This window comes from Chionomys nivalis, chromosome 6, assembly GCF_950005125.1.
Source record: "Chionomys nivalis chromosome 6, mChiNiv1.1, whole genome shotgun sequence".
Classification (NCBI taxonomy): Eukaryota; Metazoa; Chordata; class Mammalia; order Rodentia; family Cricetidae; genus Chionomys; species Chionomys nivalis.
In genome coordinates, this window is record NC_080091.1 from 77,748,690 (window position 1) to 77,771,973 (window position 23,284).

At 46.3% G+C, this 23,284-nt stretch overlaps 2 protein-coding genes across 2 annotated transcripts; one reads left to right on the top strand and one right to left on the bottom strand.

The window, feature by feature from the left end:
- The first annotated feature begins 208 nt into the window (after positions 1–208).
- On the top strand, positions 209–958 carry LOC130876037 (60S ribosomal protein L10). Its single transcript, XM_057772458.1, has one exon. It carries the CDS (start codon positions 250–252, stop codon positions 892–894), a length of 645 nt encoding a protein of 214 aa, XP_057628441.1. The 5' UTR covers positions 209–249; the 3' UTR covers positions 895–958.
- Positions 959–9,653: 8,695 nt separating this feature from the next.
- On the bottom strand, positions 9,654–15,855 carry Spink2 (serine peptidase inhibitor Kazal type 2). Its single transcript, XM_057773170.1, has 4 exons — positions 15,813–15,855; positions 14,202–14,263; positions 11,492–11,601; positions 9,654–9,699 (listed from the first exon to the last, which is right to left on the bottom strand). The coding sequence occupies exons 1-4, from the start codon at positions 15,853–15,855 to the stop codon at positions 9,654–9,656; spliced, it is 261 nt and encodes an 86-aa protein (XP_057629153.1).
- Between the last annotated feature and the right edge of the window lie 7,429 nt (positions 15,856–23,284).

The window sequence follows — 23,284 nt, forward strand, 5'->3', positions numbered from 1 at the left end:
ACTTAGGTGGGTGGAGAAGACAGAACTGAATGCTGGGAAGAAGGGCAGAGTGAGAGACACCATGGATCTCCTGCCTGAGATGGACGCTGATTCGAATCTTGCTGGTAAGCCACACTCACATGACAATACACAGATTAATAGAAATGGGTTAAATTAAGATGCAACAATTAGCCAGTAAGAAACTAGAGCTAGCTCTTTTCCTCCGGCGCGGTGAGTGAGTTGTCTGCTACCGACGGTCCTATTGTCATCATGGGTCGCCGCCCCGCCCGGTGTTACCGGTATTGTAAGAACAAGCCGTACCCAAAGTCTCGCTTCTGCCGAGGTGTCCCTGATGCTAAAATCCGCATCTTTGACTTGGGACGGAAGAAGGCAAAAGTTGATGAATTCCCGCTTTGTGGCCACATGGTGTCAGATGAATACGAACAACTCTCTTCCGAAGCTCTGGAGGCTGCCCGTATTTGTGCCAACAAATACATGGTAAAGAGTTGTGGCAAGGATGGCTTTCATATTCGAGTGAGGCTTCACCCCTTTCATGTCATCCGAATCAACAAGATGTTGTCCTGTGCTGGGGCTGACAGGCTTCAGACAGGCATGCGTGGTGCCTTTGGGAAGCCCCAGGGCACAGTGGCCAGGGTTCACATTGGCCAGGTCATCATGTCCATCCGCACTAAGCTGCAAAATAAGGAACATGTGATTGAGGCTCTTCGTAGAGCCAAGTTCAAATTCCCTGGCCGCCAGAAGATCCACATCTCAAAGAAATGGGGCTTTACTAAGTTTAATGCAGATGAATTTGAAGATATGGTTGCTGAGAAGCGACTCATTCCTGATGGCTGTGGGGTCAAATATATTCCTAATCGTGGTCCCCTGGACAAGTGGCGAGCCCTACACTCCTGAGGGCTTTCACGGTGCTCTCCTGTACCCTACCAAATCATGTTCAGTAATAAATCTCACATCCAGTCTGCTTATGTAAAAAAAAAAAAAAAAAAAAAAAAAAGAAACTAGAGCTAATGGGCCAGGCAGTGATTTAATTAGTACAATTTCTGTGTGGTTACTTTGGGTGTAAGCTAGTCGGACAGCAGGGAAAAACAAGGGGGCCCTCTCTCCATGCAACAGTCTTGTGTGTGTAAAAGGAATGAAGGACAGGAGAGAGAGGGAGGGGGAGAGGGGAGAGAGAAAATGGAAGTAGAAGAGAATGAAAGATTAGAGAGACTTTGGTCCTTCCAAGGTCACACCCTAATGACCCAAAGACACCCACACACACTAGGCCCCACCTCTTAAAGTTCCTGCCACCACCCAGCAGCACCAACTGGGGACCATATTTTTATCACATTGTCCCTTGGGGGACCTTCTGTACCAACCAGATTTCTGAATAAGTAACTTAAGTAACATCACACACATGTGACAGCTATATCCCAAGTATAAGTGTTAAGAGAGTACGAGTCTCTTATGTACTTCAGTGCGAGAGCCGATAGTTAGTCCCTGTGTTTCACGGAGTGCCAGTGATATGACCAACAAAAGAGTGTCCTAAGACATGTGGTGGCCCCGACTAGAATACTTCTTCTTTTCACCTTGGGTGCCATGGCCCACCTCTTTGTAGGCACCCATACCCTAGGGCAGCCCAGGGTAGCCAAGACCAGCTAACTCTATAGCATTCAAGTTCTGCTGCTCAGTCCAGCTAGCTCTGCTGGGCCTTCAAGGGCCACACTCCACAGACTCGTGTCGGACTGAGGCTCTGTGGTTCCACGTCTTTCCCACAGGGCCTCTAAGATCTTTTGTGAAGCAAGAGGCATGTTTAGATATGTGTGATCGTCAGTATCTCTGAACATAGTAGAACAATATAAAAAAAATAACTCTCTATTCTCTGTAGAAGCTGACTTTCCCTCGCCACACAAAGGGCTGACAGAGACTGGTGCTGCCTAAACTCAGACAACCTGGCCTCTGAGCTGACCTAAGTTACCTCAGGGCCATCCACTTACCCAAAGGACATAGATGGAAACCATATGAAACCACAGAGCTAGACCACTCCCTGGGTAGAAAGAAAGGTTTATTCAAGGCCGTACTGCAAAGGCTGTCTCTTTAGGGAACAAAGAGAGCAAGTGGACTTTATACGACAGTCAGCAGAGTGAGGATCTGTGAGATGCTACAGTCTGTTCAGATCGACAGAACTAGATGCCCCTGCCTGAGGTCGCTGGCCTTTGGGAGTAGATTAAAAGAGATTCCTGGCAGAAGGAAACTCACCTTGAAAACTGCTTTCCCCATTGTCCGTTATGTTCAGCGAGTCCGGTTTTATCCCATGCTTTTTCAAACCCAGGCCAGCTGGCCTTGGTGAGTTCCTGATAGAATATCCCCATTGTCTCAATGTGTGGATGCACCCCTCGCGGTCCTGAGTTCCTTGCTCGTGCTCTCTCTCCTTCTGCTCTTGATTTGGACCTTGAGATTTCAGTCCGGTGCTCCAATGTGGGTCTCTGTCTCTGTCTCCTTTCATCGCCTGATGAAGGTTAATATTCAGGAGGATGCCTATATGTTTTTGTTTGGGTTCTCCTTCTTATTTTGCTTCTCTAGAACAATGGCAATGGGTTTTTGATCCTACTGCACGTACTGGCTTTGTGGGAGCCTAGGCAGTTTGGATGCTCACCTTACTAGACCTGGATGGAGGTGGGTGGTCCTTGGACTTCCCACAGGGCAGGGAACCCGGATTACTCTTAGGGATGACGAGGGAGGGGGACTTGATGGAGGAGAGGGAGGGAAATGGGAGGCGGTGGCAGGGAGAAGGCAGAAATCTTTAATAAATAAATAAATTAATTAATTAATTTAAAAAAAAAGAAAAAAAACTGCTTTCCCTATACACAGTAACCCACCTCTAGCCTCCTGTTTATCTGACTGGCCCAAGTCCTTCTGTTTAGGACTTTGTTACCTGCACTGCCATTTTAGGAAGTGGCTGTGTCAACCCTGACAACAAAAGAAGGAAGTTACAATAACCATGCTTGTAGGGGCTGGAGAGATGGCTCAGAGGTTAAGAGCATTGCCTGCTCTTCCAAAGGTCCTGAGTTCAATTCCCAGCAACCACATGGTGGCTCACAACCATCTGTAATGGGGTCTGGTGCCCTCTTCTGGCCTGCGGGCATACAGAATATTGTATACATAATAAATATATATATATAAATAACCATGCTTGTAGAACAGTGTTCTCAACCTTCCTACTGCTGGGACTTCTTAATACAGCCATGTTGAGGTGGCCCCAACCATCAAATTATTTTCATTGCTACTTCATTACTGTAATGTTGCAACTTTTATGAATCATAATGTAAATATCCATGTTTTCCAATGGTCTTAGGAGACCCCTGTGAAAGGGTCATTCCACCCCTCTCAAAGGGTTGACACCCATTGCTATGAAGGAAAAGTTTTTGGTTTTTTTTTTTTTTTTTTTTTTTTGGTTTTTCGAGACAGGGTTTCTCTGTATAACAGCCCTCGCTGTCCTGGAACTAGCTCTGTAGACCAGGCTGACCTCAAACTCACAGAGATCTGCCTGCCTCTCCCTCTCGAGTGCTGGAATTAAAGGTGTGCCCCACACCGCCCAGCAAGGAAGGATTCTTATGCCTCATGGCCTGATGGTAACTTTTGCAAACCCACAGACTGCAAACCCACAAGCCTTTGTGGAGCCTTGTACAGAAGCCCTTTGCAAGTATGCCTGCCTTGACCTGATGCCACCCTTCTTGTTAATCATTGTGGCCAGGAATGATTGTTTCAAAATGTATGATGTAATCCTCCCCTTCTTTTGCTAGTAAAAACCTTCCCTCTTCTCCCTTCCCCCACCCCTTTAAACATGCTCATAGTTTCCTACAGCAGACATATCCCCAGTGCACTGGTCTGGGAGTAAATATCACAGTCCTTAGAGAATCTCTCTGATTGGCTGGTTTCTTTTGGCAAAATGACACCCTTTGAGCACACTTGAAGAGAAAGAAATGGCTCTGGTTGGAAACAGCAGGAATTGTCATGAGCCTACCCAAGCAAAGGATAGACCCTCTCACCGAGCCACGAGGCCAGTTCTCACATCCTGCACTACTGGTCAGTTTGCCAGCTTTCCACACAGATGTTGCTGTCTAGCGTGGAGCTTCCTACATGAGACAATAGCGAGGGGCTCTCAGACATTGTAACATCTATTTTCACTTCTCACAGCTTTTCCTTGCCCTTCCCAGTCCCCACCCACGATACTCTTACTTCCTCAGAGCCCCCTCAGTCCTGACATGATGGGCTGGTGAGATGACTCAGTGGGTGAAGGACTTAACTAATCCTGACGACCTGAGTTCAATTCCAGAGACCCCCAGAATGGAAGGAAAGCAACAACTCCTTCAAGCTGTCCACTGGTCTCCACATATACACCATGGCACCTGTGCCAAACACACCCCCACAAAACACACACACACACACATCAATCTTTAAGATGTGATTTATTTATTTTTATTTTTATTTTTATTTTTCGAGACAGGGTTTCTCCGTAGCTTTTGGTTCCTGTCCTGGAACTAGCTCTTGTAGACCAGGCTGGCCTCGAACTCACAAAGATCCGCCTGCCTCTGCCTCCCGAGTGCTGGGATTAAAGGCGTGCGCCACCACTGCCCAGCTGGTTTGTTTTATAGTTTGTTTGGTTTTCATTTGTTCTTGTTTTCCTTAGATAGGGTCTCGTGTTTCCTTGGCTATCCTCAAGCTTGCCGTGCAGCTGAGGGATAGCCTTCAACTTCTGGTCCTCTGTCCTCTACTTTCAAGTTCTAGGGTTCAAGCTGGCTCCAGAGTCCTTGCTCTTGTTTTTTTAAAAAATCTTTTTATTGTTTGAGAATTTCATAAAACATATAATGTGTTTTGATCAAATCCATGCTCCCATTCCTTCCCGTCTCTCCCCCTCCACTTTTCCCTCCCAACTTCAGGAGCTCTCTCTCTCTCTCTCTCTCTCTCTCTCTCTCTCTAACAAAACAAGAACAAAAGCAAAACACCCACCCAGTCAACTCAGTATTGCCTGTAACACGCATGGGTGTGGGACCATCCACAAACTAGATCCTGAGGAACCTCTCAGGGTTCACATCCCTGAAGAAAGCTGGTCTCCCTCCCCCAGCAGCCATCAATGGGCCAAGAGCTCCTCAGCCAGGGTGAGACTGTTTTATTTTTGAGACAGGGCTTCACTTTGTATCCCAGGCCATCCTGGAACTTGCTATGTTGTCCAGGCTAGCCTTAAATTCCCAAATGTCCTCCTGCCCAGCCTCCTAAATACAATCACATCTGAACAGGATTAGACTGAAAGAAAAATCAATTGCTAATCCTAGCCTTACTATATACTACTTTATGGACTTATTATCAACTTAAAATATTGCTTAAAGGTATAAAATATGTCCAAGCTCCTGTGGTTCATTTTGTTGATAACATGGATTCTACTCAACATGTTCCCATGGACTAAATATTCCCACTGCTCAGTCATTCTTCTCATCTTCTTTGGTCAAGGATATAAGCCCAGAAATCTAAGCAAATAGACTTAAAGATAGGCCATTTCTTTTTCTTTTTTAATTAATTTTTTTTGAGACAAGGTTTCTCTAAGTAGCCCTGGCTATCCCGAAACTCACTCTGTAGACCAGGCTTACCTCAAACTTGGAGATCTGCCTGCCTCTGCCTCCCAAGTGCAGGGATTAAAGGTGCGTGCCACTACTGCCCAGTGGCAATATGTTGTTTCTTTATTGAATCTTTCTCAATCACTCCACACCTTTTTTAAAAATGTTTATATCTGTGGGTGTTTTATCTGTCTGTATATATATACACCATTGAGCGAGTGGGGTCATTGAGACCAGAAGAGGACATTGGATCCTTGGAACTGGAGTTCCACGCTGGTGCTGGAAATTAAACCCAGTTCCTCTGGAAGAGCAAGCAGCACTCTTAACAGATGAGCCCCTCTCGACCCCCTCGCCTGTTGGTTTGTTTGTTCTAGGGCAGGCTTTCTCGCTGTACTGGAGCTCACTGCATTTGCTAGACTGACTGGCCAGAAAGTCAACCCCTACTGTCCCCGTATCTCCCTCCCTGCCCCCAGTCCCAGTCCCCACACTAAGATGACAGACACAGACTGCTGCTCCTGACTCCTCCAGAGTCCTGGGGACCTGAATGCAGGTCACACTCGCACAACCATCACTTCCCCCATCCCCTCATCCTAGGCTGGAACTTTCGAATCAACCAGACAAAATGTTGTCTCCTGCTTAAAAGGCAACCTTTCCCCACGCAGGGTCTGAATGAAAACCGTCATCAAGAACACCCAAGCCGCCGGGCGGTGGTGGCACACGCCTTTAATCCCAGCACTCGGGAGGCAGAGGCAGGCGGATCTCTGTGAGTTCGAGGCCAGCCTGGTCTACAAGAGCTAGTTCCAGGACAGGAACCAAAAGCTACGGAGAAACCCTGTCTCGAAAAATCCAAAAAAAAAAAAAAAAAAAAACACCCAGGCCTCCAAGTCCTTAGTTTCTTGTATACAAGATGGAAGTAAGGGACTGGAAATGTAGCTCAGGAATAGAGTCCTACCTGGCATGCACTAGCCCTGGGGAGCCATCACTCTGTGATGGGGCAGGATTGCGAGGGGCACCAGATCCATCACAGAGACATGAAGCAGAGTTTAGTAAAAGGACTTCCTGAGTGTGTGTGCTTGAAAGCACAATGGTATATTATAAAAGAACCCCAGAGGTTAAGGCAGAAGGATTGTCATGTGTTTGAGGCTAGGCCAGGCCACATAGCTCCAGAGCTATAGTGTGGAGACTCGGTCTCAAAAGGAAGTAAGAATTATTTAGTTGTTTATTTACTATTTAATTAATTTTTAGTCATTTTAATTCATTAATTAAAAGAATATTGTGTTTGGACCCAGAAGGTCTATTGTTCCCCTGATTCAGTTTTAAACAGGATCATACAATATATCAAATCAGGAAGCTGAGATACAATCTCCAGCCATCAGCCCAACTGTTCCTGGACAATCAGCAGATAAACCATTACGTTTTGGGCCTTGATTTCCTGTAGGCCCAATATGATTTCTAAGCATAAACTTTACAAAATTAATCATAAAAAAATAACAGGAAGCCATTATCACATACTTACAGCATATGCAAAAGCGTACAGCTCTCCGCACTACATGGAAAATTCTCCTTTAGAGATATTATTTTTATGTAGCTTAGACTTGTTATGTATGAAAACATGTGATTTATAAAGACAGCTTTTCCTAATAAATCATTCTGGAAAACAAAGGAAATTTCCACTCAACCAAAGATCACCATACCCAATTGAACATCGGGGCCCTCTGTCTCACAAATATTCGTGTGTGTGTAATGTGTGTGTGTGTGTTTGTGTGTGCATATGTATATGTGCCCTGAATACTAAACCCAGGGTCTCATAAAAATTAAGCAAACACTTTTTTAAGATGTTCTTTTAAAAAATTTATTTATTTATTTTATTGATCTTATTGAGCTCTACATTTTTCTCTGTTCCCCTTCTTTCCTCTCCCCTCCCCTTCAACCCTCTCCCATGGTCCCCATGCTTCCAATTTACTCAGGAATTGGTTGTCAACCTCCATGGCCAATATTCTAAACCTTTTGTATAGGATCTTGAGCAAGGGGCCTAGTATTTGTTGCAAGGCCAATGTAATGCCATTAACATTTGACTCTACTCAGTCAGAATTTGCTGGTTGGTTTTTCGAGACAGGGGATACCTGTATAGTCTAAGTTGGCCTCAAATTCTTGATCTGCCTCACTCAACCCTTCAAGTGCTGGGATATAGGCATGTACCAGGCTTTGTTGTTGAGGCCGGTTCCCCATGTAGCTGGCTCAGAACCGCTAGTACTCTAGAATGGCCTTAAACTCCAGAAAGTCCTGCTTTGACCTTCTGAGGCTTGGCTTGGTGTGTACCACCACGCCCAGCTCCACTCAGGAATTTTTAATACTAGCTTCAGTCACTACATTGGCATTCTTCCTGCCAATAATAAAAGTCATTAAAGAGGGAGTCATTTCCAAGTGGAGGCAAAAAAAAAAAAATCATACACGAAAGTGTTCCATAAAGCACAAAAGACTTCATAAGCCATACAGCTAAGCGAGTGTTGGAGCTTATTACGCATCCCTTGGCGTTTTTTTTTTTGTTTGTTTTTTTTTGTTTTTGTTTTTGTTTTTGTTTTTTTTCGAGACAGGGTTTCTCCGTAGCTTTTGGTTCCTGTCCTGGAACTAGCTGGCCTCGAACTCACAGAGATCCACCTGCCTCTGCCTCTCGAGTGCTGGGATTAAAGGCGTGCGCCACCACCGCCCCGGCTTCCCTTGGCGTTTTAACCAGGGTAAAGGATGGTGAGCCAAAGAGGGATGGTCTGCTCTGGTCATCTCAACTCAAACCTTCCCCCAGGCCGCTCTTCCACTTCAGCCTTTCCAGCCACCGTCCTTTCCCTGACTACCGAGAGGGCAACATGGCTTCTCCTTGCCTGTGTCGCCCCCACTTCACAATAACCTGGGCCGCCGCTCAGCTTTGTTCATGGAGGCGGCATCTTCAAGAAACCAAAACACATGAGACTTCAAGAAGTAGTTTACAAAGGAACTGTGACTTCCAGTTAGAGCATCCCTGAGCTGGCGGCCTGTGGCTCTGCCCGCTGGCAGCAGGTTGTCAGAGAGGCGCTGCCCCCTTGTGTCTCAGTCCATGAAGCTCTGTCTCGAGACAAAAAAAAAAAAAAAAATGTGGGGGTGGGGAGAATATTCCTATTCCAGAAAGAACACCCAAGGACAGAAATTGAGAATAGAGGCAGTCCATATATAAGACCAACCTTGAGTTCTGTCTTCCTAGCCACTCTCTGTCTAACTCAACATGTGCTTAATTCTAACACCATCTGTCTGTGTGTTTCCTTCCTTGACTCCTTTAAAAACACGTAAGCTAGCATAGAAAGTATTAGCTAGAGATCATTACGGTACTTTCAATAAAGTTTTAGTAGATTCTTAACCAGGAGGTGATGGTGGCGCACGCCTTTAATCCCAGCATTCGGGAGGCAGAGGCGGACGAATCACTGTGAGTTCGAGGCCAGCCTGGTCTACAGAGTGAGTTCCAGGACAGTCAAGGCACTCAGAGAGACCCTGTCTAAAACAATAACAAAAAACAAAAAGTTTTTGTAAATTCTCCTTTCCCTTCCCCATTGCCCCCCAATACCCCTAGTCTCCCCTAAACCGCCTCCTGGTCTCTTTCCTCCTTCCTGTCTTCCATATACTTTTTGCCCTGATCCCATCTTTCCTCAACATTTATTTTTACCTTCTCTTGGTTTTCCTATTAGTTTTTTTTTTTAAGTTGTGCCCCACATTTTGAACCCCTTGATCCTGATACATTTAGAAATTGCTAGACTCCCCTAGCGGCATCCAATCATTTCCTCTAGGAGGCTCTCACCATGGCAACCCTGCAGCAAGTTAACGTGCAGTACTTTCTCCTGTTAGTCTGTCTGTGTCCGTTTCATTCTCGGGCTCGGTGAGAAAACCCTGAAACCGGGAGAAACAAAATTCCCCTCGGGTGGAAGAAGTATTTTCAAGAGAAAACAGGAGGCGTTGAATGCTCATTTTATTCCGCGTAAGTGAAGCAGTGCAAAAGTCACCAGGGCTGTAAATGTAAACTGCTCGTCCATACACTGCCCATCAGCAAGGCGAATCTTTGATGATTTGAATAGGGTTCCCATCCTCCCTGCAAAGTGAACAACCATACACGCTGTATCAGTGCCTACCATGCTGAAACCAGGTCAACTGTTCTGCAGTTTGCGGCCCTATGTCCCTTACGCATTAAATTCCTCTCAGGGTGACATTTACTTAGTCACTTTTTAAGGTTCATCCAGAAAACACAAAGGTGAAGATCTTTTTGCCCCCCTCCACCCTCCACCCACCCAAACCTAAGGTAAAGGGCTCTGATGCCTACAAAACATTTCAAGACTTAGACTGCTCAGTGGAAACTGAGAAGCGAGAATGGACTCCCCATGAAGGGAGTCCATGGCTTAATCCTTAGCATTTTCAAGTATATGTAGGAAGCCTTACCTGCCAACTGGTAAATAGAGGGTGTGAAGATCACCTGCATGCCCCTCTAAATCTAAAAGTAAATATAATATTCTGCTGGATTTAAGTACTAGCTATAGCTCTGTGTGTGTGTGTGTGTGTGTGTGTCAGTATACTGCTGAGGACTGAACTACTTGCTGGCTTTATGTATCCTAGGCAAATTCTCTACTGAGCTACATCCCAGTCTCTAAACATGCAATGTGTCCTTCCACCAGTTATAAAGATTGATCCCAGTGAGCTGGAGAAACAGCTCAGAGATTAAGAGTACTGGCTGTTCTTCCAGAGGTCCTGAGTAAAATTCCCAGCTATATGGTGATTCACAGCCATTTATAATGAGATCTGGTGCCCTCTTCTGGCATGAAGATATATGTATAGGCAGAACATTGCATATATGTAATAAATAAATAAATAAATCTTTAAAAAATAAATAAATCTTTTAAAAAAGAGAGTAGTTAAAGATTGATCTCAGGTAGCCGGGCTGTGGTGGCACACGCCTATAATCCTAGCACTCGGGAGGCAGAGGTAGGCAGATCTCTGTGAGCTAGAGGCCAACCTGGTCTACAAGAGCTAGTTCCAGGGCAGACTCCAAAGCTACAAAGAAACCTTGTCTCAAAAAAAAAAAAATTAATCTCAGGGCCTCATGAATCTTAGGCAGATTTCCTACTGAGCAACTCTGTCTCCACTACACTTTTAATTTGGTTGTGAGCTGCCACATGGGTGCTGGGAATTGAACCCTGATTCTCTGGAAGATCAGTTAGTGCTCTTAACCACTGAGCCATCCCTCCAGCCGCCACACTCTTAATTTGGAGTGAGTGTACATTGAGATGGTGACATAGATGGCTGCTACCTTACACTTGACTGATCACAAACTTTGTCTCTAGCTTCGACCGAAAAATGCACTTAAAAGTTTACGTCTTTTAAATGTCTCCATAAAAACCAAAACAGCAGGGTGGTGGTGGCACACGCCTTTAATCCCAGTACTCGGGAGACAGAGGCAGGTGCATCTCTTTGAGTTCGAGGCCAGCCTGGTCTACAAGAGCTTGTTCCAGGACAGGTTCCAAAAGCTCCAAAAACAATTTAAGTCACATTTGACTCCTACATTCCAGAAAGGAATTACTACCTCCAACAATCAACAAGAAAAAAAAAAAAAGGAAAGGAAAGAAAAGAAAGGAAAAGGAAACATGACTGGTGTACAACTGTAAAACTGTGTGACCCAGCCTGGAGGTTAAGGGCACTTGTTGCTCTTAGAGAAAACCCCAAGTCTGAGTCCGGCCATACCCATTTGTGACTCCTGTTCCAAGGGGTCCAGCTCCCTCTTCTGACCTCTGTGGGCGCAGATACACATGTTGTCCATGTGTGTACACATGCAGGCAAAACACTCATACACATGAAGTAGTAATAGATCTAAAAAAGGTGTTTTAATACTGGACCTGATCTTCATGCACAAGGTGCATTCGTTCCCATAAGTGTTCAAGTCGCTTCCACACACAGGGCTGAGGATCCTGGGACATGCTGGGTAGTCATAACGATCACATTCCGGCTACAAAAGAAAAAACTCGAGAAATGACTTGAGACACACCCATTACAAAATATCTAAGAGGGGACAACATTCCAATTTTCCCTAAATTTCATTTTAAAAAAATCCTAAATAAATACTTAGGTTTGCCCCTGCCCCCTTGTAATGTAAAAATCAGATGCAAGGGTCCAAAATACAATTACAAAAGTAAAAAAGAAAAAAAAAAAGACACCAGAGTCAAGAGTGGTTCAAACCTGTAACTCCAGGACTTCAGAAGCTGAGGCAAGAGGATGGTCTCCAGTTTGAGGCCAATCTGGGATACATAGTAAGTTCTAGGCTAGCCTGGGGAACACAAGTAGATCTTGTCTAAAAACAAAAACAAAACAAAACAAACAAACAAACAAAAAAACAGAGCCCAGCATGGGACCAGTTGAACTAATCTCAGCACTTAGAAGGCTGAAGCGGAAGACCAGGTGTTCACCGTCATACTCCGGTTGAGCCAGCCTGGGCTACTTGAGACCTTATCTCAGTAGTCTGAAACACAGTGAGAATCTGGACATTTAGTAAGCCTCATGTTGAAACCCCACCCCAACCCCGCCATTACCTAATTCAGTGGTAGTTTAGAGTGGGGAGGTGGTATTTATTTTGAGACAAGATTTTACTATTGACCTGGAACTTGCTATGTAACCCAGGTTGGCCTCAAATATTTACTTGCCTCTGCCCTCCTAAGTGCTGGAATTAAAAGAATTCATGTAATACCTAGAAACTACAGGGGTTTGTTGTTGTTGTTCTTGTTTGGTTTCTGGTTTTTCGACACAGGGTTTCTCTGTGTAGCTTTGGAGCCTGTCCTGAAACTTGTTCTGTAGACCAGGTTGGCCTCGAACTCATAGAGATCCACCTGCCTCTGCCTCCTGAGTGCTAGGATTAAAGGTATGTGCCGCCACCGCCTGGCTCCAGGTATTTTTGGATTTTGTTTTGTTTTGTTTTGTTTTGTTTTTTGGGGGGTGGGTTTTTCTAGACAGGGTTTCTCTGTAGCTTTGGAACCTGTCATGTGTCACCATCACCTGGCCTTTCATTTTGGGGTCTTTTTTTGTGGGGGTTAGCAATGTCTTTTAGCAAGTCTTTCTAAAGTATTTGATATTGCTTCATTCCTCATGTTTCCATGAGATCCTTGAGTGTTACAAAGACCCCAATTCCAGCTGGGGTGCACAGTGAAGAGGATTGAACCCAGAGCTGCACACACACAGGTCAAGTGCTCAGTCTCTGAGTTATATCCCTTGTCTAAGTCGGGGTTTCTATCGCCGGGAAGAGACACCAAGAACATGGCAACTCTTAGAAAGGAAAACATTTCACTGGGGTAGAGTGGCTCACTTACAGTGCAGAGGTTCGGTCCATTATCCTCATGGGGGATCATGGCAGCGTGGCATGGTGCTGGAGAACCCCACATCTTGCAGGCCATAGAAAGTGGTTGCTGTCACTGGGCATGGCTTGAGCAAAAAGGAGACCTCAAAGGCCACCTCCACAGTGACGCTCTTCCTTCAACAAGACCACACCTACTCCAACAAGGCCACACTCCTAGGAGTACCACTCCCTTTGGGGGCCCTTCTCCTCCAAATCACCACACCCCTATAGAAAATACACTCTTAAATTTAGAAGCAGGAGAGCCTAGCATCCACCAGGTCCTGAGTCTGAGACTCGACAACCTCACCCCCACCTCAAGAGTCTAGAATGCTATGCTGGTGTGTTGCTGCCCAGCTGTGGTCCCAGCACCTTGTCTCCAGCATGGCAAAACAAAGCAAAATCTCTCAACCGACAGGACAGTTGAAGGTTCTATGCCACGAAGGAGACCCGTCTCAGCCAGCCAGCAAGGAATGACTATACCATGGGGACTGTCCTGAGACCTGCTGGGATCATTTATCTGCAAGCTGATTAGGCAGAGAATAGCTATAAACATTCTCCGTCCCATAGCCTGAGACAGCACTCCTCCCCCTTATCAGACTGCTGCCTCCAAAGCCAGTCCAGGAAAACAAGAAAACAAATAATCCTTCTAACAGCCCCAAGTGTCCAGTTCTCAAGTAATAACTGTCAGCTTCCCTAACTGGAGTCCTCAGTTCCAGATGTACCAAGTGTAATCGTGTCTGCACCCTACCTACAGCATCCCTTGCTGTGCCAGGCCACACCTGAAGACTGTCCACACTGACATCTTCCCATGCTTCTGCCAGCCAGTGAGTCTCTGCCCAAAATGACAATGATGGGGCAGACCCCTTGATACAGCAGTTCTTAGTAAACTGTCTCGTTTGAGTTTCGTTTCTGTCCACAGAATTAAATAAAACAAAATAGGTGAAGTATCTGATATAGCGAGTAACTATCATACCTCAGAAAATAAATTATTACAGGAAATATTAAAGCAAGCAACTCCTTGGGGCCTTGAAAGACTGAGCTATTCTCAACTGAAATGTCCACTTTTAGCTGACACGGTGGCTTATACCTATAATCTTAGTACTCAGGAAACTGAGGCAGGAGGATATTGAGAAAAGAAAAGTATATATTCATTTATCCGTATCGAGGCTGTCATATGGGAAGCCTCTGTACGGGGAGAAACAGGGCAGGTAGTTCATACTTACTGTTCTGTATTCTGAAGGCTCAACTATGTGAGGCTCGGAAAAGTCGTAAGAGTGGGAGGAGACTGTAAGGAGAAAACACGGACGTTGGACATGTGACGGTGGTAAACTGTTCATAAAATTTACCCTTACACACTAAAATACCAGTGTGTAAGGGATGAGGGGTGGTACCCTAAGCCAGCCTCTAGCCCCATGTGAGCATTCTCAGCCAAGTGCGCCAGCACACACGGGAAGCTCGCTCAGTTTGTGGGCTGGGGAGATGACTCAATGGCTGAAGTGCTTGCTGTCAACTGAGTTCTGACCCTCAGCATCCAGGGCTGGCCATGATGGCTTTGGTTTGCACCCCCAGCATTGGGAGGGGGCTGAGACAGGTGGATACCAAGTATTACTGGCTGGTCCTTCTAGCAGAAATGGCAAGCACCAGGTTCATCAAGAGACCCTGTTTCAAGAGTGAGGTGGAGAGCAATACCAGACCACCAGCGTTGACCCCTAGGCTCTATATGCCTACAAAATATGCGTGCACGCACATACACTCAACACAGAAAGCAAAACTAAAAGATTTGAGCTTTTTTTTTGTTTGGTTTGGTTTTCTGTTTTTTGAGACAGGGCTTCTCTGCATAACAGCTCTGACTGTCCCAGAACTTGTTTTGTAGATCAGGCTGGCCTCCGAACTCAGAGATCTACCTGCCTCTGCCTCCCGAGTGCTGGAATTAAAGGCGTGGGCCATCACCTCCCCCTCTTCCCATTCTTCTAAGAAACGCACGGAACATGTAGTTCTGTTTCTATCAAGTTTCTTGAAAAGTGATTTTGAAGCTCCAAGCATCAGGGAAGTGACTTAAGAGTACAAGATGACTTTCGTCTGTGCAGTCAAGATTTTTTTTTCAGATAAACACAAAACTGGATTTAACTTTTTTTTTTTTTTTTTTGGTTTTTCGAGACAGGATTTCTCTGTGGTTTTGGAGCCTGTCCTGGAACTAGCTCTTGTAGACCAGGCTGGTCTCGAACTCACAGAGATCCACCTGCCTCTGCCTCCCAAGTGCAAGGATTAAAGGCGTGCGCCACCACCGACCGGCTGGATTTAACTTTTAAGACAGGGGCTCCCAAAGCCCAGGCTGATCTTCAACTGCCCACGTTGCAGGGGCTGGCCTTGAAAGCGTGATTCTCTTGGCCTCTGCTTCCTAAGTGCTGGGATTACAACATGAGCCAGTATGCCAAGCTCAATAAACACAAAACTTCAACACTGCTTTCCCATAAACATCACGTCCGTCCAGAGGAAGATATCCTGGGCATTCCCACGTCCAGCACACCTCAGGTCAGACTCAACTGAGCTGTGGATACAAATACAACTGCCTATCTGGAGTCCAGAAAAATCTGCTTAAGAGAGAAAGGGCAGGTGGCTGGGTGATACCCAGAAAAAGCTGAGATCGAAGCCCCAATGGGAACTTCAGAGGGTGCCGGGCCCCCACATTCAGCTTCCATTCCCACGGGAGTCCTCCCAGCAGAACTGCCAGTAACGGTAGGCATCCGCTGCTCAAGCCCAGCGGGTCAGCGTTCTCATCTCTGATCTAATCTCCCTTCACCGGTCCTAGACACCAGACCCTATTTGAGCCTCACCTGCAAAGTCCCCGGCCAGGAGCAACAGCACCAGTGGCAGCATCACCAGAGCCATCCTCCCTGCTCTGCTGGAAGGCTCTAGAGTTCATCAACAGAGCAGTGGGTCTATAAGTTACCCGCGGCACCACGCGGGTGCGAAGGGGAGGGGCAAAGGGCGGGCTGGAGACTAGGTAGACCAGGACAAGGAGGAAGAGAGAAGGAGGGACAAGCCTGGCAGGAGAGGGGATGAAGGAGAAGGGGGAGGTTTGGAGAGGCACGAGGGGAAGCACACCACACGCACAAACCTTCCAGATTTCTAAGCAGCAAACCTCTCCGCAAGGTCCACACAAAGCGAACCACGCCGTGCCCCCCCCCCCCCCACCTTTCACCAGCCCATATACAACCCCTACGCTTCTCCAGGGGCCCAAACACCCTGCTGGGCCCTCACAGCCCACACACAACACCTCACCTGAACTCTCCACAAACCCCTCCTCATCCTGCAGCCTCCCTCCTCACCTCCACCCACAAACACTTCACACACAAGCACATCACACCCTGCACACACACATACGCACAATCTAACCCCTCCGCAAATTCCACACGTCTTCACCTCCCCTCAGGTGCTCCCTCATCCCAACCGCACCCTCAACCACACACTCCACCGCAACCTGACCGCTCCTCCAAAGCCACACATGCCTCTACACACAATCCATTAAGCTTCCACATATCCCAAATACAGCCCCTCCATCCCTCTACCCATAAAAAACTCACCCATCCACACACCCCACACATACCCCACCATCCTTCCACCTCCCCCCACACAACTTTCAACACTCCAAATACCTCACATCTCACATACCCCACCCCCTACACACCCAATAACCACACAACCCATCATCCTTCCACCAAATACTTAAATGAGCCCCACCCTGGCTGTTCGGGTGGGAGTTCCATCCCAAGCCCCCTCCCCTGGGAGTTGCCTCAGTCCAGACTCCATCCCCACACACAGAAATCCGCCCCCCCCCAGAAAGCCCGCCAAACAATGACCCCTCCCCAGAGATGCTCAAGACCACTCCCACGGGGTATTTAAGTTGTCCCCCAGAGAACAAGCACATGGTTTTCCCATCTTCCTGTCTCCTCTCTGGGGGGCTGGAAAGCCATTTGGGAGTGTTAATATCCATTAAACCTGGACTTTTCCTAATTTGCTTTGATTTGTCTGATTTGTATTATTGCATCGGCCAAGAGATTTATCAGGGTGCAGAAATTTTTCACTGGCAACCCACAAAATACTTCAGTCCTCTTCCACAACCCACCACTCTTCTACTTCTCCACACCACACACACACACACACACACACGCTCCACCACCCCTCCACAGACCCATACACACCTCTGCCACTCCACACATTTCCCATCACTGCTCCAAACTTCCATACAACTCCCTCTAGTTACCCATTCCTCACCCACATCCCTGCAAATATCCCTGCTAGATAACCCACCACCCCTTCACATACCCCAACAAACACCTTACCCTTGCACACATTCCTACACCCCACCTTTTCACACTCTAAACAACCCCTGCCACCCCTCCAACCCAACCCCCCTGACCTTCATACCCCATACAATCCACCACCCCTTACCATTCCAAACATCCCAACCCTCCACACGCCTCTGACCACCCCTCACCCACCTCATACATCCACATGCTCCATCCACCCATGATACAATCCCTCATTCCACAACCCATCTAAACACCCCACTACCCCTCCAGCCCACTACATACCCCACACACTCATTACACACCCCACCTCTCCTCCAGCCCTCCAAATTCTCCACATCTCTACAGTGCCCCGACATCCCATCCTCTCAACTCCTCCACACACTGCATATGCTCCCAACTTGCTCTCTTCACACACACACACACACACACACCAACCTTTGACATAACCCACATACCTGTACTATCCTTCCAAGCAAACCACCCCAAACATACCATACCATACTCTCACGTAACCCCAACATTCTCTCCAATACTACACTCTTCACATACCCCCTACACACCCTCACCACACACCCCACTACACACCCTACCTACTCACCACACTTTCAACCCTCTAAATATCTCAGTCTTCCAAACATCCCCCACAAAACCCATCACACAACCCATCACCCCTCCACTTCTCCTTCCTCCCATGCCCACCACCCTTCAAACCTTCACACTCCATGCACACTCCCACACACCATTACCTCTCCAGTCTTCCACACCCCAGCACACACACACACACACACACACAAAAACCATCAAAGTACCCCTCTCCAGCCAGTGGTAGTACCCCTCTCTGGGCAGTGTTAGTGCACTCCTTTAATCCCAGCTCTTGGGAGGCAGAAGCGGGTGGGTCTCTGAGTTTGAGCCCAGTTTGGACCACAGAGCTAGTTCTAGGACAGCCAGAGTAACACAAAGAAACTCTGTCGCCGGGTGATGGTGGCGCACGCCTTTAATCCCAGCACTCGGGAGGCAGAGGCAGGCAGATCTCTGTGAGTTCGAGACCAGCCTGGTCTACAAGAGCTAGTTCCAGGACAGGAACCAAAAAGAAAAAGAAAGACATGGTCTCTGACTGTGTATGTCATGTGACACGCTCCACTACAGTATGGCTGTGGCATGGTTGTGCAGTTTCCCTAGGCATACCCACTCTGAAATTAATCCAGGCTCTGAAACTCATAACCTCCTGCTTCCTCCCTCCACACCCACAAATAACGTTATCATTTTATATTAATAAACAGTTATAGTAGTAAGGCACTAGCTGAAGTCTCTCTTTATCTTCACCTTGATATCAAGTGAGCAATTATTTCTGGGCAAGGAAAGCTTGTCTCCTAATTATATCACTTTGGTCACTATGTTGTCATAGAGCAGGGCATTTCTAGCCTGTGAGGCTACTTATTAATCTGACTTTTGTATCCCCCAAGAGTAGTCCTGTGCCTACACAGCCGAGTACGTGACCCGAATAAATAAACTCTTGAAATAATCAGATCAATATCTCAGCAAAGAAATAAACTGTGTCCTTAAGCGGTCAGATTAATGTCTCAGCAAACAGAGTTAACTGTGGGCTGGAAAGATGACTCACCCATTAAGACTTCGTGCAGACGACCCAGGCTGGGTGCAATTCCTGGCACCCACATCAAGCAATTCATAGCCACCTGTAACTCCAGCTCTGGGGGACCCAATGACCTCTTTTGCCCTCCACATACACATAAATAATGAAGTAAACCTTATTTTAAAATGGAAGTCATCAAGTGAGAAGAGCAAGGATCCAGGATCCTGCCATTCCAACCCACAGGGAGAAACAAAACAGATTGCCCAGAACTAAACCAGCCAGAGTCAACTGAGATAGCCCAGGAGAGATGAGTGTCAGAGGACACAGAGTGCAGAATGCTTTGTCTAACACTGAGATGGATGAGTTCCATCAAAGGGGTAAGGGGAATAGATTAAGAGCGTATATATCAGAAAACTATGGTAAGATGTCCTAGACTCCAGAGACAGCAAAGTTGTTCAATAACAGAGACCACTGCCCTAACCAAAGCTGTGGTCAACTGTTTGGGGTACTAGAAGAAAAAGAAGTGTGCCTGCGGCTAGGAAGAGTCATAGAGACCAAAGAAAGTTACATGTTTTATAGTGAAAAGGAAACTGGTAGACTTAAGAAGAGGCCAGTTATAACCTACTATGTAGCGGTGCACAGCGGAATGTTTACTCGGGGAAAGTACAGTTTGGCCTCTTATGGAAATGAGGTAGGACGATGGTCAGATGAGCAGGGACCACTTCCGTGGTTCACAACACACTTTCCCCATAGTTCGGTTTACTATTGCTGTGATGGAACACCATGACCAAAAGCAAGTCAGGAGGACTTAGGCTTCCACATCACTGTTCGTCAACAAGGGAAGTCAGGACAGGAGCTCACACAGGGCAGGAACCTGGAGGCAGGAGCTGATGCAGAAGCCATGGAAGCCTGCAGCTTACTGGCTTGACTTGCTCACCCTGGCTTTCTTATGGAACCCGAGACCATCAGCCCGGGGTTGACACCATCCCCACTGGGTTGGGCTCTCCTCCTTCATTAACTAATTAAGAAAATGCCCTACAGCTGGATCTTAGGGAAGCATTTTTCCAGCTGAAGTTCCCTTCTTTCCAAAGACTGTTTGTGTCAGATTGGCACCCCTGAATCATATGCCCTCTTCAATTCTTTTGTTTCTGCCAAGATCTTGCTAAATAGCCCAGGAAGGCTTTTAACTTAGGATCGTCTTCAAATTCTTTTTTTGTTTGTTTATTTGTTTTTTCATTGTACAATTTTTTTTCCTTTTTCTGGTCATCTGACCACTCTGTGAGCATATCAGGTAAGAATTTTGTTATTGATCTGTATCCCCCAGGCCAGAACTGAGCAACTTAATCTTAAGCAAGTGGGTAACTGAGTTCAAGGACAGCCTGGGTTATATAGTGAGACTCTAGTTCAAAACAATATAATCATCTTTTTTTGTTGTTGTTTTTTTGTTTTGTTTTTCAAGACAGGGTTTCTCTGTAGCTCTGACTGTCCTGGAACTCACTCTGTAGACCAGGCTGGCCTCAAACTCAGAGAGAGCCACCTGCCTCTGCCTCCCGAGTACTGGGATTAAAGGCGTGTCCCGCCACCACCGTCCAGCTCAAATTCTTTTGTTGGAATTGAAAAACTGAGGGATGGAGAGGTGGCTCAGCGGTTAAGAGAACTGACTGTTCTTTCCGAAGACCCGAGTTCAATTCCCAGCACCCACATGGCAGCTCACAACTGTCTGAAGATCCAGTTCCAGGGGATCTGACACCTTCACACCAATGCACATAAAATAAAGTTAAATAAACCATAAAAATTTAAAAAAAAAAAAAAAAAAAAAAAAAAAAAAAGAAAAACTGAAAGAAGAGAAACGAGGCCAGTCTGGGGAACAGTAAATTCCAGCCTAGCCTGGTCTACAGAAAGATACCTTTTCTTTTTTAATTTATTTGCAAGTTTTTGTAATGAAATTTTTATAATGTATTTTTTATAATGAATTTGGGGGAGGGGTTTGAGACAAGGTTTCTCTGTATGCAATGAACATTTTTAAAGACTGTTTTATGATTGAGTGTGGTGAAACTTCAAGAGGGAAAAGCAGGCAGATCTCTGTAAGTTCCAGGCCAGACCAGGCTACTTGGTGAGACCTTGTCTCCAAACATCGTGTACCAGTCTCTTAAAATTCCATCTTGTCTCTAAGAAAACAGCCAGAAACACAGGTCTGAGAAAGTGACTATTGAGTGCTCAGCCCTCATCAGTGTGTACACTATCCCAACCTCCAAAGCCTGGGAAACAGGGCGTGAAAGCGGGCATAGAGAATGTAAAAGCTCAGCAGTTAAGAGCACGGGCTGTCTTTCCAGAGGATAGAATGCACCACATACCCACTTAAAACCTACTAGCAGCCGGGCGGTGGTGGCGCACGCCTTTAATCCCAGCACTTGGGAGGCAGAGGCAGGTGGATCTCTGTGAGTTCGAGACCAGCCTGGTCTACAAGAGCTAGCTCCAGGACAGGCTCCAAAACCACAGAGAAACCCTGTCTCGAAAAACCAAAAAAAAAAAAAAAAAAAAAACCTACTAGCAATGGCCAATTCTCTCCTGATCTTGAAATCTGTTCCTGCTGTTCCTATTTAACGTCTTTCTTTTTTTTTTTTAATATTTATTTATTTATTATGTATACAATATTCTGTCTGCAGGCCAGAAGAGGGCACCAGACCTCATTACAGATGGTTGTGAGCCACCATGTGGTTGCTGGGATTTGAACTCAGGACCTTTGGAAGAACAGGCAATGCTCTTAACCGCTGAGCCATCTCTCCAGCCCCTATTTAACATCTTTCTAATGGTATTTCCTTTCTTTGTTTAAAGATAAGATGGTTATTATTATTACTATTTTTATTATTTTGACCAGCTACTTCTAAAGGCATCCACTGTTGCTTCAAATAATACCACTCCCTATGAGTCAATGGGGCCACTGTCATTCAAGCTACCACATTGACCAAAACCAAAATACTCACGGGGCGGTGGTGGCGCACGCCTTCTTTAATCCCAGCACTCAGGAGGCAGAGGCAGGCGGATCTCTGTGGGTTCGAGGCCAGCCTGGTCTACAAGAGCTGGTTCCAGGACAGGAACCAAAAGCTACAGAGAAACCCTGACTCGAAAATCAAAAAAAAAAACAACAAAAAAAAAAAAACAAACTCTATATACAGGTGTCTTAGGGTTTCTACTGCTGTGAAGAGACACCAAAATCAGGGCAACACTTTTTTTTTTTTTTTGGTTTTTCAAGACAGGGTTTCTCTGTAGCTTTGGTGCCTGTCCTGGAACTAGCTCTTGTAGACCAGGCTGGCCTCGAACTCACAGAGATCCGCCTGCCTCTGAGGGCAACACTTTTTTTTAATTAATTTTTTTCATTTACTTTACATTTTGACAGCAGTTTCCCCTCCCTCCTCTGCTCCCACTCCCTCCCCCCACCGCCACCTTTCTACCCTCCCCCATCCACTCCTCCTCCTTTCTCCATTCAGAAAGGGGCAGGCCTCCTCCCTTGGACATCAAGAAAGTATAGCACTCCAAGTTGAGGCAGGACCAAGCTGGGTGAGGCAACCCAGCATATGGAATAGGTTTCCTGGTGTGGGACGCCCTTCTGTATGCTGTGAATATGTTTTATTGCCATTGGTTAATAAAGAAGCTTATTTGACCAATAACAGGCAGAATAGAGCCAGGCAGAGAATCCAAGCAAAGAAAAGGGGAAAAGGCAGAGTCTGGGAGATGCCAGAAGCAAGACATGTAGAAAAGGAGGTAACAGCTAGGCAGTGGTGGCGCATGACTTTAATCCCAGCACTCGGGAGGCAGAGGCAGGTGGATCTTTGTGAGTTCGAGGCCAGCCTGGTCTACAGAGCAAGTCCCAGAATAGGTTCCAAAGCTACAAAGGAACCCTGTCTCGAAAACATTAAAAATAAAAAGTAAGGCAATGCCACGGCTACTTGACAATACACAGATTACTAGAAATGGGTTAATTTATATGTAAGAGCTAGCCAGTAAGAAGCCTGAGTCATTGGCCAATCAATTATAATTAATATTAAGCCTCAGAATGAATATTCGGGAACTGGAGGGCCGGAGATGAACCTCCAGTTACAGTTCCCAAAAGTCAGCTCAAGCACCAGGTCCTGGTTCCACTACTAAGGGCTCCACAAACAGTCCAAACTACCCAACTGTCACACATATGCAGAGGTCCTAGGTCAGTCCCATGCTGGTTCAGAGTCTGTGAGTTCCCACAAGCTCAGGTCAGCTTGTTGGTTGAAGAAAGAAGGCACTCCAAGATGAAATTTCCGGGGCTATGTGGCAGCAGGAAAGTCCAGCCTCTCGATGGACTGAACCCCAAACAGCCTTATTGACTGTTATGCAACGTATTTTCTCATACCAAGGTACCTAATCTAAT